This window comes from Thunnus albacares, chromosome 10 (assembly GCF_914725855.1).
Source record: "Thunnus albacares chromosome 10, fThuAlb1.1, whole genome shotgun sequence".
NCBI lineage: Eukaryota > Metazoa > Chordata > Actinopteri > Scombriformes > Scombridae > Thunnus > Thunnus albacares.
In genome coordinates this window covers 30,563,833-30,581,609 of record NC_058115.1, presented here as the reverse complement: position 1 = coordinate 30,581,609, position 17,777 = coordinate 30,563,833, and the positions used below count along the sequence as shown (strand labels likewise).

The window sequence follows — 17,777 nt, the reverse complement described above, 5'->3', positions numbered from 1 at the left end:
GCAGGTCTGGAGCAGAATCTGTGGGGGGCTTCTTCATCATCCAACTACATAGCAAAAATACTCCCTCTATACTTAAGCCATATATAATATTTGCTACATGTATTTTAAGCCTTAGCCAACTTTTAATATGTAGAAATTATTTCTAGTGTTTCTACATCTTATTCTGTTGTATGATTACAGGCTCGTTTACATTTCACTTCGTTGAATATGACTTTTTTCTGTTCCTTAAACAGAAGTTTTCCGCAAGTATTTGGTTTCACTGTTTCATCTCATATCATGTGAAGTACTTCATTCATGGTTCTGATGATGTCACTCATAATTAACAACCTCACTTCTTTCACATGAACGCGCAGGTAGCTGGATTGGGTTGAAGAAGGGAGGACTTAAGGGTTCTTTACAGAATCTGGTGGAGAACAACACTGGGGCAACCGAGAAACACACAGAAACTGCTGTGTCTACAAATTAGTACAAACTGCAATAAATACAATTGGCTTTAAAGCTGTTGGACAACTAAACATTAAAATTATAAAACTAATAAGTGTACTACTAAACTGATAAGTAAAAGTACACCACTAAACTATGAAATATTAAAATGTAGAATATTAAAACTATAAAATGTTGAAATTAAAAATCTTAAAAGTAATAAACTTTGACCCTAATAGCTTCCTTTGCTGCACAGTGTACAGTCTTTTCCTTTTAGGGAGAGAGGAGAAACTTTCCCCTTGCTCAACGTGTCGCGGGGGAATCTGGCCTGACGTTACCGCGCAGTGACGCAGGGAGACGCAGGGTCTTCTTCGTCGCGAGACTCGTTCGGTCTGCTCGCTCGTCCTTTCGGGAGCCGCTATACTCTGTGGGCCGCCAATCTCCGCTGCTTACTGGTAAAAAGAGGGAAAAAACGGCAGTAACTAGTCTTCACCGCTTGTGTCCAAGAGCACTTTGCTCTCTTTAACTCAAATAATCGTTGTATGTGTTGCGCTGTAGTACTCTGGGAGACTTCTTATATTCGCGCTGGGGAGCCTGTGGTTACTTTTCTCTCAATCTCCAGACAAAATGAAATATACTGGCAACGAAACAAACAAAACAAAACAAACAAACAAACAACAACAACAACAACAACAACAACAACAAAACCCAGCAAACTTTCAGTAAGCCACACAAATAATATTCTTCCAATGTTCGAAAAAGGCGTAGGATGAAGTAGAGAACTTTTCTAGTCCTACCCCTTTTTTTTAAAAAAATTTTTTTTAGTTTACTTTATTGATCCAATGTCTGTGAAGTACAATAGATCAATCAGGTGCAGGCATGAATGTATTATTATAAATATGTTTATACGTCCATGGGCGCAGGTATTCAGTAATTATCACGCAAAAATCATGCAATATAAAATAACCACAGCAAACCATAAGAAATACATGTGACATATGCAACGATTTCAGATCTCTGCAGACTTTTCGTGGGTAATATCTGTTTAAATTCATATTAATTTACTACACTGAAAAGAAATAAATTAATATTAGCTTATTATCTACTTGCCAACACACACTACTACTTATTATCGTCTGTATGCGATGTTTTGTTCCTTCAGGTGCTGAGTGATAGTGACAGTGAAAGTGAAATCAGGCCAAAACTCTAAGAACACACACAATGGTGAGTAAATCCCACGGATAGTTGAATCATAGTAAATAGTCAGAGTACACATACCTCTCCCAAACCTGAACACTTATTTTGTTTAATAGAAAATGGTTAGAATTTTTACCTCTTCCTCTGAATCAGTGTCTGCATGACAGATGAGTCAGTGATAGATAATCATGAGATACATGTGCCTGTACAGTAGTTCATGAGAAAATTGTGAAGAAAACTTTATAGTGGCCAAGAGTGATTATAACACTGTGATTTGACATTTCACAAGCAAATAGAAAAACAACGTTTAACACCTGTTCAGTTCATTGAAGATGATTCTCATTAAATGGTCATTTTTGAAGATTCACAACAATCCAGGAGCTGACCGTTAGATATTTCAGTATCAAACAATAAGTTCTCATATGATCATCTGCTACATAGAGTCATTCTGCAGCCACTATATTAACAGTTAGTCCCTGATTTGTTCTTTACTTGTTTTATGGTAAATGCTGTTTGTGTAGGAATTGTGTGAATCTTATTGTATAGTGTTGGCGCCCTGCACACAGGAGCAACAATAGTGCCCAAACATTAAAGGTGCTCTGTGGAGTTTTCTTGTAAACAAACAGTATTTTAAATTTTAAAAATTTATTTACATCCATCTTTACTGGCCTACAGTCTTCTTCTTCACTGCATTTGTCAGAATCAGAATCTGTTTTATTTGCCAAGTATGCAGCATTCAAAGAATGAGTCTTCAACATAGAAGAATAAAAATAAAACAAAAGTAAGGTAATAATACTAAAATACTAAAAGAAAAACAAAGTAATATTACAATTAATTTCAATTAATCTATTTACAGAATGTAATAATAATAGTTTTGAAATAGGATATAAAACTAGAAATGAAATATTGACTGTACAGAGGAAATATTAAACTGTGTTATGGAAAGAAGTGTATGAAATATATGAAGTTGACAAGAGAAAAAAAAATAAATGTGGCATGTACAATAAATAATTAAATTACAGTGGATGTCAAAGGCAATGTACAATGTTGAATCCAGTTTGATGAAATATGTGAAAGTGACAAGAGCAGGGATGAAAAGAGGGATGTGAAATGTAAATTCCACTTTACAGTTCAGCTATTCTGGAAAGACGTTTTTATGGATCTCATTTGTACATTTCTGCATTGTGCTGCAGATTACAGCCACCTGTAGATCCGGGGAAATGATAATATTGTGAAATGATTTGTAGGACTTGTATCGTGTCACCCGTGTGCACAACTCCAAAAATGGGGACCCACCTGCTCATAAAAAATTCTTCCATAGCCCTATTAGAGGTCAAAAACTCCACAAAAAAGCTCCACAAGGAACCTTTAAGAATGCAGGACAAAAAAAACTGACAAATTGCACAAATGGAGCTGAATATATAAATTAGACGCTCAGTGCAAACAAGCTTGAAAGCTACAGATGAAATGTTTTCCTCTTCATGTTTGTATGTTTGAACACAGGTACGGTAACTCTCTCTCTGCTAAAGTCCAGCGATGTCAAATCTGATCTGATTTGTATCCAAATGTACTAATTTCTTGATCTTCAAATCCAAGGGTGCCTCAGCAGCCAAGGAGGAAGAACCAGATCCTGGTGACTTGATAGAAATCTTCCGTGGTCTCTATCGGCACTGGGCTGTGTACATTGGTGATGGGTACGTTGTTCACTTGTTAGCTCCCGGTGAGTCATTTATTTATATTTCAGTGCCAGTACTGTCAAATCAATTTTATTTATATAATGCCAAATCATAACAGAAGTTATCTCAGACCACTTTTCACATAGAGCAGGTTTAGTCAGTACTCTTAAATTTACATAGACCCAACATTTTGAGCAAACACTTTGTGACAGTGGCAAGGAAAAACTCTCCTTTATCAAGAGGAAACCTCAAACAGAACCAGACGCTGGGTGGGCAGCTAGAAAGACAGAGAGAGAGAGAGAGAGAGAAGGAGAGAGAGAGAGAGAGAGAGAGAGAGAGAGAGAGAGAGAGAGAACAATAATAGTAATAATAATAATGATAGAAATATGACCAATAATAATAATAGTAAAGCACAAAACTCCAGGGAAGAAGCCAAGTTAGCAACATGCATTAATGGGACTTGAATGTGTAGAGGGAGAAGAGCAGACAGTGTCATGGGAAGTCCCCTGGCAGTCTAGGCCTATAGTAGCATAACAAGGGGATGGACCAAGGAAAGCCGTGCCAGCCCTAACTATAAGCTTTATCAAAAAGAAAAGTTTTAAGCCTACTCTTAAACGTAGAGAGGGTGTCTGCCTCCTGGACTGAATCTGGAAGATGGTTCCACAGGAGAGGAGCCTGATAGTTGAAGGCTCTGCTTCTCATTCTACTTTTGGAGACTCTAGGAACCACGAGTAAACCTGCATCTGGGAGCGCAGTGTTCTAGTGGAGTAACAGGGTAATATGAGCTCTTCAAGATATGATGTTGACTGACCATTAAGGGCTTTGTAGGTGAGGAGAACCATTTTAAATTCTATCCTGGATTTTACAGGGGGCCAATGCAGAGAAGCTAAAATGGGAGAAATATGATCTAGTATTTGTCAGTATATGTACAGCTGAATTGTGGACCAGCTGGAGAGTCTTTAGAGACTTGTTAGGGCAGCCTGATAATAAGGAATTGGAATAATCCAGCCAAGAAATAACAAATGTATAGACTAGTTTTCCTGCATCTTTTTGTGACAGGATGTGCGTGGTTTTTTAAAATATTAGGTAGGTGAAAAGTCCCTGAAATGTGCTTTATGTGGGAGTTAAAGGACATATCCTGATCAAAGGTAACCTGAGACCAGGGTGATGCCGTCTAGAGAAGCTATATCATTAGAAAATATGTTTCTAAGCTGTTTAGGGTAAAGCACAATAACTTCAGTTTTGTCTGAGTTTAGTAGCGGAAAATTGCAGGTCATCAAGTTATTTATGTCCTTCAGACATTCTTGAAGTTTAGTTAACTGATTGGTTTCATCTGGCTTTCAGAAGGTTTCTTGAATGCCCGAGTAAAGAAAGAAAAACTCCAGGATGTGGTCAACAACAACAAGTGGGGAATAAATAACCTTCTCGACGGCATATACAGACCAAGGCCAATCAGGAAAATTGTTGAAGTAGCCCTTTCGTGGGTGGGTAAGGATGTGGAGTACAGTATCTCTGACTGGAACTGTGAACACTTTGCCACCAAGTGCCGTTACGGCAAAGCCGAGTCTTTTCAGGTATGTAGGTGGATCCACAATATGGAATTTGCTTCTGGATGGTTTATATGGATTTAAAATGTCAAAATAAATAAAGAAACCAGGAAATTAAGTGAATTAAAATACACAGTTTATTTTTCCCCATTAATATATGCATATACTGTGTCATAATCAAATGAGATTTTAAAAGGATAATTATATTTATTTAATAACTGAATGTATTGTTATTGATTGTGATGTGACTTTAGAGGGGAAATAAGTGTCGGATAATATTATGATTTACATTAAAATAACTAATCTACCAGTCAATACGGTATTTCATGTGTTCATATGTGAGTGGGGGTTTTAAATCAGATTTACAATAAAAGTGAGTTCCAGAGTTATGGATTATTTTAATATATCAGTATTCTAACTTTCTTACAACTAAATTCATGTTTTGTGTGTCTGTGTGTTATCTGTTGGCACAGGTGATAATGACACAGTCGATGGTGCCAGGGGCTACAGCAGTTGCAGATGGTGTAATGAAAGCTTGTAGATTTCTAGGAAATCCCCTCATTGGAACATCAACTTCAAACTCTCACTCTGCTGAACTTATTCCTGTGTCAAAGGGCCCAAATGTTCCCACCCTACCCTTGCGAAAATAAACATATACGAGTATACTTCCATATCTACTCTGATTTAATGCATTTAAATTGTGTTATTTGGACTTACTAACATTGTACTTAATGTATAAACAGTATAGAATATATATATATAACTGTGTGTGATTGCTGTCAGCCAGTGCCGGGGTTGCAAAAAGATTTACAGCAAGATGTTTCATTTCTACAAAATTCAAATGGTCACAGCACCTCCCAGTGGCCACCCAGAGGAAAAATTTGCTGCTCACAATAGTCTTTTCTTTGTCTCATCAGAAATAAATTATCATCTTATTTAGAGATAACTGAATTCTGACTTGTCTCTCCTAACACAATTATTGTCTACATTTGGTATCAAATACATCTTATGTGTACCTGATGTATGCATTTTATTCATTTATTAATATAGGGGCAGTGGAGAGATGACAGGAATTGAAGGGAGAGAGTGATGGAGGGGGTGACATGCAACAAAGGTCTGCAGCCGGAATCAAACTGCTGATTTTGCGGTTATATGGCATGTGTCTTAACCAGTAGGCTACTGGGGCGAAGATCAGCTGTCATAATGCACAAAATATTTATTGGAAATTTAAACACAATAGGGATAAAACATGTAAACAATCCATCCAAACCTGATGTGCATTGAAAAAGAAAACTAAAATAATGATCACTAGAGACATTTCTGATATTGTGCAAGCTCATTTATAAGCCAATCATGTTTTCTTTTCATGTTTCTTACTGTTATTTTGAATTTTAACTTCCTCTGGGCAAACACTTCTAAATATTACAGAGTGTTTCAAGATTCACAGTTCCACATACTGACAAAAAAAATCTATGCTGATAGAGAATTACTTATTGAGTCATTTAAAGACATATCTGTACTGGTTTCGAGGTGGTGCTCTCTGCTGATTTCCAACTTTCTTCCAACTTTCTTCCAACAAACTAAAGCATTACCCCCTTTTTTTTATAATCATTGGCTGTGATGCGAGCTACACAAGGTTCGCTGGCTGCGCAATGAAGAAAACTGACATAAACCAATAGACCTCCGTCATAAATCCAGTGTTAAGGGAACATTGTTTATGCACTTGAGTGGGTCTAAATTTTTGTTCTTGTGAGAAAGTGAAAGATAAGCTTTGCGTTCAACAATAATACCTGAAACTAAAAGCAGTGTGTTTGTGCCTTTATATTTGCCCTTTTAATGTATGTGGAGCCTCTCCTCTTTTCAGGTCTCCATGGTGAGAGGTCATGTGGCTCAGGTCCTGTCTGTCACGTGGAAGTCACCCTCCTGATCACATTCTTCATGTTGTTAGTTTTCTGTAATTTTTTCATCCTGTTTTTCCATGCTGTAATTTTGCTTTATTGATCTATTCATATTGGGATTAATGATGTTTTGCTTTCTATTTTATGGTTGAGGTGTTACTGCAAAGTTTTACTTTCTATTTCATAAGATGTGCTACAATAACTTTGACCTTTACTTAATGTTAGGTGGGGTGGAGCAGGTGAACCCAAGTGCAGATACGGGCAAGGACACAGGGATATGGTAGGAACAAGGTATTTATTTAAAAGTGAGAAAAAGGGAATTCAGGCTCTGGGGAAGCTTGGACTGGTAGCTGGGAACCTGGGGCTGGGGCTGAGGCTGGTAGCCAGGAACCAGGAACTGAAACAAGCTGGGACAAGGGGAGCAGGTCTGGAGAGGAGTCTGTGGGGGCAAAGCTGAATAGAGCAAGAGTGCAGAATAGGGAAGCAGGGCTGACAAGACGACAGGAGACAGGGACTGGAGACAGGGACTGGAGACAGGGACTGGAGACAGGGACTGGAGACAGAGCAGAAGGGATGGCGCAGAGGTGACAATTTGGCAGTGTAAATCTGGCAGGGCTAAGTTTAAGTAGAGGTCTTGATTATGGAACGGGTTGCAGCTGGTGGGGCTCTGCTCTGACTCCAGCACACCTGTCTCCTCTCATACAATCACTCACTACAACACAACACAGGTCTGCAAATACGTCTTTGTGTTAAAATTTGCAGAGAAATTTTAAATGCAATTCAACCATGTGTTCATTTACACAAGTGCTTCATAACTGGCCACATGATGGTGCTATTTGTTCCATGTTTGAATATGTTAAGCACATCCCCAAGTGGGAATCTGGGTTTCAAGATTTTTGTTACATTAGGTGCCTCACTTGCAAGGAAACATGTGAGGAGAGAGGAATCAAGGAAATATGTTTTTAGAGACATGAGACGTCCTTTCCTCTGATGATGGCAGCAGCTTATCAGTCGGCTTTAATTGTATCTTACATAACTCATGGGGAAAACATGGTTAAATACAGTAGACTGTCTTGTTTTCGAGGTATTAGACAGTATGGCTCCTCCCCCACTCTGTACTTACATAACATGAAATACAAGCCAAACTACTAGAGCAACAACTACAGGAGATTGTTTTATTCCAAGAAGACAAAGTAGTTTTAGCCAATCTGCTTTTTCTGTCAGAGCCTCTCAGGATTGGAACGATTTACCGCAACACATAAGAAACTGAAACTGTGCCAACTGCCATTCATTTGCTACAATATTAAGAGCCTGGTTCATTAGAAATCAAACCTGTGAACACTAGAACAGTGAGGTGTTTTTGATGTTGTTTGTTGTGTTACTTGTCATTATTATGCTTAGTGTAAGAGCTGCTCTTGTTTATCATAGGCTTTGTATGTAATATCCACACTTCACCAGTCCTGACATTATGTTGTCATCCTATGTGTTGATTGTTGATTTGTGTGTCTCAAGAGCTGTCTTTCTTGTCTTCATGCAGGGCAGGCTTGTCTGTATCGGCATATTCTCATCGCTTTTATTGTTGATTGTATTTCAGTGCTTTTATTTGTAACATTTGTGCTTCCAACTTTTTGTCTCTCCAGGGACTACAGATGAAAATTAGCCTTTCTGGCTAACTCTGACATCTTTTCAGATATATTATTAATATGCACTGTCCCTTTCAAATACAGAAATGAAATTTAAAAAATAGAATAAAATAAAATAAATATCAAACCCGACAGTTTTCAGCCTTACATGTGACTGAATGGAAATGATGATAAATTTGGTAAAATATAAATGTATTTAAAATGTTTCTTGTTGACAGACAGACTCTCCCTGAGTTTAATTGTATCCATAATAACAGTGAATGGGGGAAATAACAGATCATGAAAAGAAAATAAACTTTCTAATAAATGAAGAAAGTTGTTGATTTTTAACTAGATGGTGAATCAGAAAACAAATAAAATATAAAATTTGGGAGTGATACACTTGAGTTTTATTAGTGGTGGAAAGTAACTAAGTGCATTTACTCAAGTACTGTACCTAAGTACAATATTGAGATACTTGTACTTACTTGATGTTACTTTATACTTCCACTCCACTACATTTCAGAGGGATATATTGTATTTTCTACTCCACTACATTTATTTGACAGCTTTAGTTACTTTTTTAGATGAAGATTTGACACAATGGATAATATAACAAGCTTTCAAAATACAACACATTGTTAAAGATGAAACCAGTGGTTTACAACCTTTTTGGCTTTTGACGTCTTAGTAATAGTTATGATTGGGCGACACTATTTAAGCCATAACTCTAATGTAGCCTATTTCACCTTGTATATGGTCACATAGTTAAATGTACTATCAAAAAAAGTTAGTCCAATGGCACAACTTACCCCAAGATAGGGGTAAAATGAGCATGGGGATGGAGTAAATTGAGCATGTTCATGCACGTACATCCCTCTAGAAGAGTTCAGAGACGTTTAGGCCAAGGTGTATTGATACTGTTCTGGTGGCACATGGTGGTCCAACACCGCACTAAGACACTTTATGTTGGCTTTTTAATTTGTCACCTGTCTGTATGTACAGCATGTTTGTGTGTGGCTTAAACTTAATTTAATATAATATTATAAATTGAGCCATTGGCTCAACTTGCCCCAACATCACTGGCACGTTTTACCCCACAACCTCCATTTAGACAAAGGAAGTAGGGGGTGGAGAAGAGAAGACTTTAAGGGTTCATTTTGGAATTGGGTGGAGAGCAACACTGGGGCAACCACGGACACACAGCAACTGCTATGTTGACAAATAATTTAATACAAACTGCAATGAATGCAATGTGGTTTTAAAACTGTTGGACTACTAAACATTAAAATGATAAAATATACTACTTGAACCAATAAGTACTGAAAGAAAAGTACACCACTAAATTATAAAATATTAAACTGTAGAATACAAAAACTATAAAATGTTGAAATTAAAAATATTAAAACTAATAAACGTTGACCCCAATAGTGTTTTTGCTGCACGATGACGCAGGGAGACGCAGGGTCTTCTTCGCCAGGGCGTTCATTCAGTAGTCTGCTCGCTTTGTCTTTTTCTTTTTTAATTAGCTCTCACACCACCAGCTGCCTGCTTGTGCCCAAGAGTAGCCTACTACTCTTTTACTCACGCAACGAGCACAGTACACACATGCACTGTGATAATACTAATCAAGGCTCACAGTTATCACTGCCAGAGCAGCTGTTTTCTCTCTTATATTGTGTACTGTGTCCTGCCCAGAGGCACATCAACCATTTCTACTGGCAGAGTGTGCTTAAGTTATTTATTAATTATTTGAGTCTCTATGTGTTGATATTCTGTTTGTGAAATTGTTGTTTAAAAACCCAGAATATGATAAGGGTGTCTTTTGAACACTGGAAAATATGTATTTGGCTAAATGTTACAGGGAAGATATTTCTGCTCCTCGCTCCTCAGAGCATTGGTTTCTGAGCTGCCATTTTGAAGCCTTCAGTTTAGCATTTTGACGATCACCATCTTTGATTTGACTGTCACCATTTTTGATTTTTGGAGCCAAAAGTGACCATATTTGGACAAGAGGATGGAGCTGACTATAGCGCTAGCTGCTAGCTTGGTTAGCACAGTGCATTTATAATCTATGGTTAATAGTGACAGTGATAATGCTAAGGCTAATGCTAATTTCCATTAGCGAAAAACAGGCCTAAAACCATTAAAACAAAACATACTCACCGAAAAAACTGAACATCCGACTCCTTACATGGTCTTTTATCACAATCAAATGCTGAACAAGACTTTTTTTGGTGACAAAAATGTTAAAATTAACTTCCATGAACTGAAATACACTGTGAAATAGCAGCATCTATGCTTATACTCTGTGAATCTCAAGTTAAGCCACAGTTATGTTCACTTCACTTTTCAGACTGGAAGCTACCATGGATGTATTATAAGAGCTGGATGCTGGACCCCCATATGGACGGGTGAAAAATTAAAGGAAAAACCAGTACAGGTCTGAATGCTTGACCCCTACAGTGAGGGGATTGGGTGGCTCTGTCATGTTGTGGGGGGCATTTTGCTGGAATGGTTTGGGTCCATTTGGATCACTGCAAATCAATACAAAGTTGTTCTGAGTCATCACCTTTATCCTGTGATGAAACATTTCTATTCCGACCGGAGTGGTCTCTTCCAGGATGACAATGCCCCAATTCACAGGGTACGAGGGGTCACTGACTGGTTTGATGAGTATGAAAATGATGTGAATCATATGCTATAGCCTTCACAGTCACCAGATCTCAACCCAATTGAACACCTACCACTTCCACCTCCCCTTGGCTTCAGCCACCAGGGCCACCATGGCTTCCTCCAACTTCATTCTCTTTTCTCCTTTTCCTCAGGATCACTCTCCTCCTTTTCCTGCCTGTTTCCCACACACAGCAGCTGTCAAAATGGTAAGTAGCTTTCACAGAGAAATCAATTGTATTAAGTTAAACTTTCAATTGACTTTTGTTTTGGATATTGTCTGTAATTTGTTGGCGTCAGTTTTGTGTCTTTTATTTTGGGTGTAATTTGGACACTACAGTTTATTTTAACATTTTGGAAAATAAATTTATTTGCCATGTTTCCCAGAGACAAGAAGACTGATACCAACTTAATTTCTGTGTGTCAGTTCTGAAGTTGTTGGAACTGTATTTCTTCATGTTTGATGGAGCTAGGATAGCTCATACATCTACATTCTTGTCAAACTGTGATCTGTCCCTGCGCCCACATGTCCATTAATTTATGCCTTTTTCAGTTTCCTTTTTATAACAACGTTTTGGTGATCATACTGATTGAGTATTTCTGTTGGCTACCCTATGTGGCCTAATGGAGGAGAGAATTACACTTTTTTTATTTTCTTTTTTTCAAATCACAATTCTGTTTTTAGCCACACTTAGAATTCACATTGTTCCTTTTCCCCAGGTAATGTATTGCCCACATTGTGGAAACAAATTGGTTGGACGTATTCGACGTTCATGTGGCTCCTGTGGTGGGGACATTCAGCTTTTGGCACCTGCTCTAGTAGATGGTAAGCTCCTCCTTAAAAGTGGTGCTTGAGTTTAAATGTCTTATTTGTGCACAAAGTGGTACAGTGTTAATGAATGATGTGCACTATTGTCAGTCATGCCAGTTTTAACATATATTGTAGAACTACTGTTTCAAAAAAATGCCAACAAGTAAAAATTGGGTGAAATGCTCTTGAAGAGTTGGCCAATTGTGTGCTCCCTCACGTGCTGACGGGTTTGCTTATTGTTGACATCAACTGCTAGAGTGCTTGGTCTGGTGAGTTACCTTTTCCTAACTTTTTGAATTGCAAACCATCTGCTAGAAATCTTGGTGTTGATATCAAAACCAGAATTTTGTCCAGGACATCAAGAAACAGGTTCAGTCTTGCTTTTTACAACCCACAAATATTGCCAAAATCAGCTCAGCACTGCCTAAGAACATCGTAGAACAAATCATCCATGTTTTTATATCTTCCCACCTGGATTACTCCATATTTTCTTATTTAAGTGTGTCTGTAATTGTTCAACTTCAGCTGGTTCCGAATGCGCCAGGCTTTTGACAAACACTAAATGAAGAGAACATATTACCCCCCATTCTGGCCAATTTACTTTACATTGGCCTCCTGTACACTTTAGAATTCAGTTGAAGATGCTCCTGATCACATTCACAGGTCTCCATGGCATGGCAGCCTCTTATGTTTCTGAATTTATAACCCAATACTCTGTACCAAGATTACTCAGATATTCTGACCAGCCTGACATAGACCTCTTGTTGCTGCCTGAGTGTTAAAGTGGGAATCTTAAATGCCAGTCCAAGATTTTCTTACTGTTTTTCTGTCACTACTGATACATTTTTATGTTTTTTTTTTAATTCCATGTCTTTGTGGATTCCTGCATTCCTAACGACCTTGTTCTCAGGACCATTATCAGATGAAATGACAGAGGCAGCCCTCTTCCATAAATATCGCTCAGAGGGCCAAACATTTGAGGTGATTCTTGATTTTCTTGGAAAAAGCACAGCATTCTTGTTGTCATTGTTGTCTGTAATATGTTGTGTTGTCGGTAATGTGTTGTGTTAAGAATTGGCCACCTGATCCAAACAAATAGGGGGCAGCATAGAGAAGATGTTTTTATGGATCTGGTTTGTATATTGCTGTGTAGATCGGTGGACTAGCGTGAAACGATTGGTAGGACTATGTACTCGTGTGCATGACGCCAAAAAAACAAAAACTCCACAGGGAACCTTTAAGAACAACTGACCAAATGGAGCTTTATATGTAAATGATATGCTCAGTGCAAACATGCTTGAAAACTACAGATTAAATGTCTTCTTGCTGATCTAATTTGTACTTCCTGATCTTCAAATCCAAGGGTGCCAAGGACCTAGAACCTGGAGACTTGATAGAAATCTTCCGTGGTATCTATCAGCACTGGGCTGTGTACATTGGTGATTTGTACGTTGTTCACTTTGTTGCCGGTGAGTCATTTCTTTACAATGCAGTGCCAGTACTGCTACTCCCAAACACTGACCAGTCCCAGTAAAGACCATCATATAGCAGCCAAGATGCATTGTTCTGCAGACCTGAGTGCAGGCTTTGATTATTTACTTGGTTAAACTAACCAACATTTTATTTAACTTCCATAAACTTAAATGATAAACTCAACAGTATACATACAAAACTCATCATAAAACATGTTACAACCTTCAGCACATTTACCTTGTATAACTTGTGTGCCTCTTTTTCTATGCCCTCATACTTAGGAATAAACAGTCCAGGAGCTTTACCAGTTGTGTTGGGAGGTTTTGTGGATGGCGAAGTCAGGAAAGACAAACTCCAGGATGTGATCAACAAAGACAAGTGGAAAAAAAATAACACATCACATACAACATACGACAAGAAGTTGAAATCCAGGTCAAAGGCGGAAATTGTGAAAGAAGCCCTTTCGATGGTGGGTAAGGCTGTGAAGTACAGTGTCTCTGATTCAAACTGTGAGCACTTCGCCACCATGTGCCGTTATGGCAAAGCCCTGTCTCTTCAGGTATGTAGGTGGATCCATAATTTGGAGTTTGTCTTTAAAATGCCTTACCATAAAGAGATCAGAAAATTAAGTGAAATAAAATACAGCTTGTTTGTTTTTTCCATTTAACATATGCATATACTATTTTATTTAATTTTGTGTATAATTTTATTTGATAGGGAAGATGCAGTTTAACATAGTTCCAATACAGAGCCTGAAACCGATGTGCTGCACAGAGAGTTTATAGCTATTGCTAAATTTCAACACTTGTCCATAGTTGGGCTTTACATATACAGTGTAATGTGTCATAACAAAATGAAATTTTAAAAGGATAATTTTATTTCTTTAATAACTGAGTGTATTGTTTTTGATTGTGATGTGTCTTAGTCATGCCATGAAATCTCAACAAATGCTAAAAATAGTTTTTCACATTTTTGAATGAATCTGAAGACTGAAGCACTGTCACCTTATTGCTGCTTGCAGCTCTAATTCTACATTAATTTATTTGAGTTTTCAACAGTTGTGGAGGAGGGAGTTCTGGATGAGAAAAGTGTAGTATGTTCTGGTCTGAAAGAAGCCAGAATACAGTCTGAGGCAGTCAGAAGAGACTTGAGAAACAACAGCATTTAGTCTTCTGTTCATAGGCTTAAAACAACCTACATCTACAACTCATGTTTTGTGTGTCTGTGTGTTATCTTCACAGGTGCAGCAGGCTGCAGCTGCAACTGTGGGATCTGGCATTTTAGGTGCCTTTAGCGTAATGTCTTTCTCCACCTGAACTTATTCCTCTGTCAGTACTTAATGGAACACATGAATGAATTTGAAGCACTTGTGTTTTAAAAGACTTCTTGGTTGTAGTTTTTCAGTCAAAGTGCATGTTGTCATAATCTGGTTCTATGCTCCTTCCTCCTGCTGCATTCCCACATCCCCAGTGTCCCTTTGGTCGCATTTACACTGCATGTCTTGATGTCCAGTTCCGATTTTCTGCCTATACCTGATTTTTCTGACCACCTGTTTACATCTCCTTTTACAAGTGAACGATATCCAATACCTGTGTTTACACTTGCTTAACACTTGAAACAACCCACATGCATAAATGAGGGTTTGGTTACCGAAACAGAAGTAAATAATTTGTTTTTGTTTTTTTCAGTGGACAGTAGTTGTGCCAGCTGTGCATATGAAAATAATGTTATACGTCCTTAAAATGTGAAAAAAATATGAATGTGAATCGCAATGACAGGAAGTATCCGATCTGTCCATTTAGATGCGAGTTGCATTGGTAGATATCCAATTACTATCAGATTTATTTCCACATATGAAGGCCCGAAAACAGATCTGAGAATATCAAATTCCATGTGCTTTTTTCTTGTTTACATATTCACAATACATATCCGATCTGTGCCGCATGTGAGCAAAAAATCAGAACTGGGTCTCTTGTACCAAGCAGTGTAAATGTGGCCATAGTTACCATTCTCCACCAGTCTACTAGACGCTCTCTGACTTTTCTCTTTGCATGTGAAAACTGGACTGAGTGGGATTAGTCACATAGAAGAATTTGCAGGTTTTAGTGTGACTTGTTTGCTTAAGTTATATTCATGGATATTCTGAGACTGTTTGATGTATGTTGATTAATTTTGAAGAGGATTGTGTTTTCTGGGTTTTTGTTTCCTGTGCTCCTCCCAGCCTGCTTTTCCCTCCACACCTGCCCTGTATCAGCCTTGTAAGCCCTGCCCTGTTCCCAGTGTTTTCTCCAGCCAATCAGCTTCTTCTCCTTTCTCCTGTTTCATCACCTCACTCCCCTCACCTGAGCTTCTCAGCCCATCTCCCCACCTGCACCGCATCTCCTTGTTAGTTCAGTTAGTATTTTAGTCCTGTGTTTCAGTTCTGTCTTGTTGGATCATTTGTTTGGTTTGGTTTTGCCTGCACTTCTGTATCCTGTTCCTGAGTCTTGAATGAAGATATATTCTCAAGTTCCTGCCGGCTTCTGTATCCTGTGTTTGGGTCCAGCTGCTCCCATCCTACACTTGAAAATAAACATATACAAGCATGCTATCACATCTACTCTATTAGACTCTATTAAATCTCTACTCTGATTTAATGTATTTAAATTGTGTTAATTGGATGTGCAAACATTGTCCTTAATGCATAAACCGCATATAACTATAGAATATATAACTATAGAATATATATATATATATATATATATATATATATATAGTGTGTGTGTGATTGCTGTCAGCTAGTGCTGGGGCTGCAAAAAGATTTACAGCAAGATGTTTCATTTTTACAAAATTCAAATGGTTGCAGCACCTCCCAGTGGCCACCCAGAGGAACAATTTGCTGCTCATAGTGGTCTCTTCTTTGCCTCATCAGAAATAAATTACCTTCTTATTTAGAGTTTACTAGGAGAAATAAGGGGCAAAGGAATAAATAAATCTGGACAAATGATCCTGTCCATTTATCATATCAGTTGCATTGAGAATAACAGAAGAAACACAAGAAAAGCAGGAGTTCTTTTGCTGTGCTCATAGGTTTCTCATAGTTTTCTACTTAACAACGTCATGAAGCAATAAATAGACTAATAAGACAAAAAGGCTTGTATGATTCTCAATATTGTCGACATCTTATGTATGTCTGATAAATGGTTTGGGGGCAATAATTTAAGAAACACATGAGAAAATGTGTGGAGATATAAATTAAATGTGAAGGAGAAGCTATCAGATATATTTTTTATTTGGGGAAGTGAGGGCTGGGGGAGCATTTTATTCATTTATTAATATAGGGGCAGTGGAGAGATGACAGGAATTGCAGGGAGAGAGTGATGGGGCGGTGACATGCAGAATGTTGACTTTGTGGTTATATGGCATGTGTCCTAACCAGTGGGCTACAAGGGAGCGCCTGGGATCAGCTGTCATAATGCTTAAAATATTTATTAAACATTTAAATGCTATATGAATAAAACAAGTACAACAGTCCATCCAAACCAGATGTGCATGAAAAGGAAAATAAAAAAATCACTACACAAATTTCTGATATTGTGCAAGCTCATTTATAAGCCAATCATGTTTTCTTTTGCATCTCACTGTTATCTCAACAGCTGATTATTTCAGACAAATAAAGATCAGTGCAGTGAGAGGAAAAAAAGAGGCATTTTAAGATCTTAAATGAGGAGACAAGATGAAGACTATTTACCAGTAGCTGAATTTAAGAAGCAGGAGCAAATGGTCAAAATCTCATATTGATGTTAAATTGAGCTCAGTTATGTCTAAGAGAAATATGCTGGACAAAGAAGAGATCATATCTTGAATTCTACTTTCCTCTGGGCAAACACTTCTAAATATTACAGAGTGTTTCAAGATTCATTTTTCCACATACTGACAAATCTGTGCTGATAGAGAAATACTTATGGAGTCATTTAAAGTTTTATTTGTACTGTAGCACAACCTACAGGTGAAATGCCATCAAAATGTGCAGGATTACTGTGTGAACATACCACTGATATGCAATTCAACCATGTGTTCAACAGTTACACCAGTGCTTTATAACTGGCCACATGATGGTGCTATTTGTTCCATGTTTGAATATGTTAAGCATATCCCCAGAGGGAATCTGTGTTTCAAGATTGTTGTTACTATGCCTAATGGTTCACAAGTTATTAACTATAATGCAAAGAGCTTCATAACAATCCACATGGTGGTGCTATTGGTACTATTATGTTGATCACAAGCACAGGTGGAATGTGTGTCCCAGGATTTTTTTTTATCTGTGCTTCACAGTTCATTAGTTCATTAAAACACAAAACATAAAGTGGTGACGTTATGTTTGTTGAGCACATGGCCAGGAGGAGCATTTGCACCAAGTATGATTTCTGTAGCATGTGTAGTGAGATAACAGTCCCATAGTACATCATGGAAAAATA

General features: G+C 37.8%; 2 protein-coding genes across 5 annotated transcripts; both read left to right on the top strand.

Annotated features, from left to right (window-relative positions):
• Positions 1-781: 781 nt before the first annotated feature.
• LOC122991044 (phospholipase A and acyltransferase 4-like) lies at positions 782-6,120 on the top strand. Of its 4 annotated transcripts, none has more exons than XM_044364636.1 (5): positions 782-878; positions 1,586-1,647; positions 3,217-3,340; positions 4,641-4,870; positions 5,317-6,120. In XM_044364636.1, exons 2-5 carry the CDS (start codon positions 1,645-1,647, stop codon positions 5,491-5,493), a joined length of 534 nt encoding a protein of 177 aa, XP_044220571.1. In that variant the 5' UTR covers positions 782-878; positions 1,586-1,644; the 3' UTR covers positions 5,494-6,120. The 4 variants fall into 4 exon arrangements, with proteins under 4 accessions (XP_044220571.1, XP_044220572.1, XP_044220573.1 ...); XM_044364637.1 differs by lacking the exon at positions 782-878 and adding an exon at positions 885-1,145; XM_044364638.1 differs by lacking the exon at positions 782-878 and adding an exon at positions 1,176-1,457.
• A 5,029-nt stretch (positions 6,121-11,149) lies between these two features.
• On the top strand, positions 11,150-14,636 carry LOC122990123 (phospholipase A and acyltransferase 3-like). Its single transcript, XM_044363244.1, has 4 exons — positions 11,150-11,245; positions 13,211-13,316; positions 13,602-13,879; positions 14,562-14,636. The coding sequence occupies exons 1-4, from the start codon at positions 11,150-11,152 to the stop codon at positions 14,634-14,636; spliced, it is 555 nt and encodes a 184-aa protein (XP_044219179.1).
• The last annotated feature ends 3,141 nt before the right edge of the window (positions 14,637-17,777 follow it).

Coding starts and splice junctions, on each gene's coding strand:
- LOC122991044 (XM_044364636.1), top strand. Junction 3,341..4,640: donor TGTTCACTTGTTAGCTCCCG/GTGAGTCATTTA, acceptor TCTGGCTTTCAG/AAGGTTTCTTGAATGCCCGA. Junction 4,871..5,316: donor GCAAAGCCGAGTCTTTTCAG/GTATGTAGGTGG, acceptor CTGTTGGCACAG/GTGATAATGACACAGTCGAT.
- LOC122990123 (XM_044363244.1), top strand. CDS start 11,150: ATGGCTTCCTCCAACTTCATTCTCTTTTCTCCTTTTCCTCAGGATCAC. Junction 13,317..13,601: donor CGTTGTTCACTTTGTTGCCG/GTGAGTCATTTC, acceptor CCTCATACTTAG/GAATAAACAGTCCAGGAGCT. Junction 13,880..14,561: donor GCAAAGCCCTGTCTCTTCAG/GTATGTAGGTGG, acceptor TTATCTTCACAG/GTGCAGCAGGCTGCAGCTGC.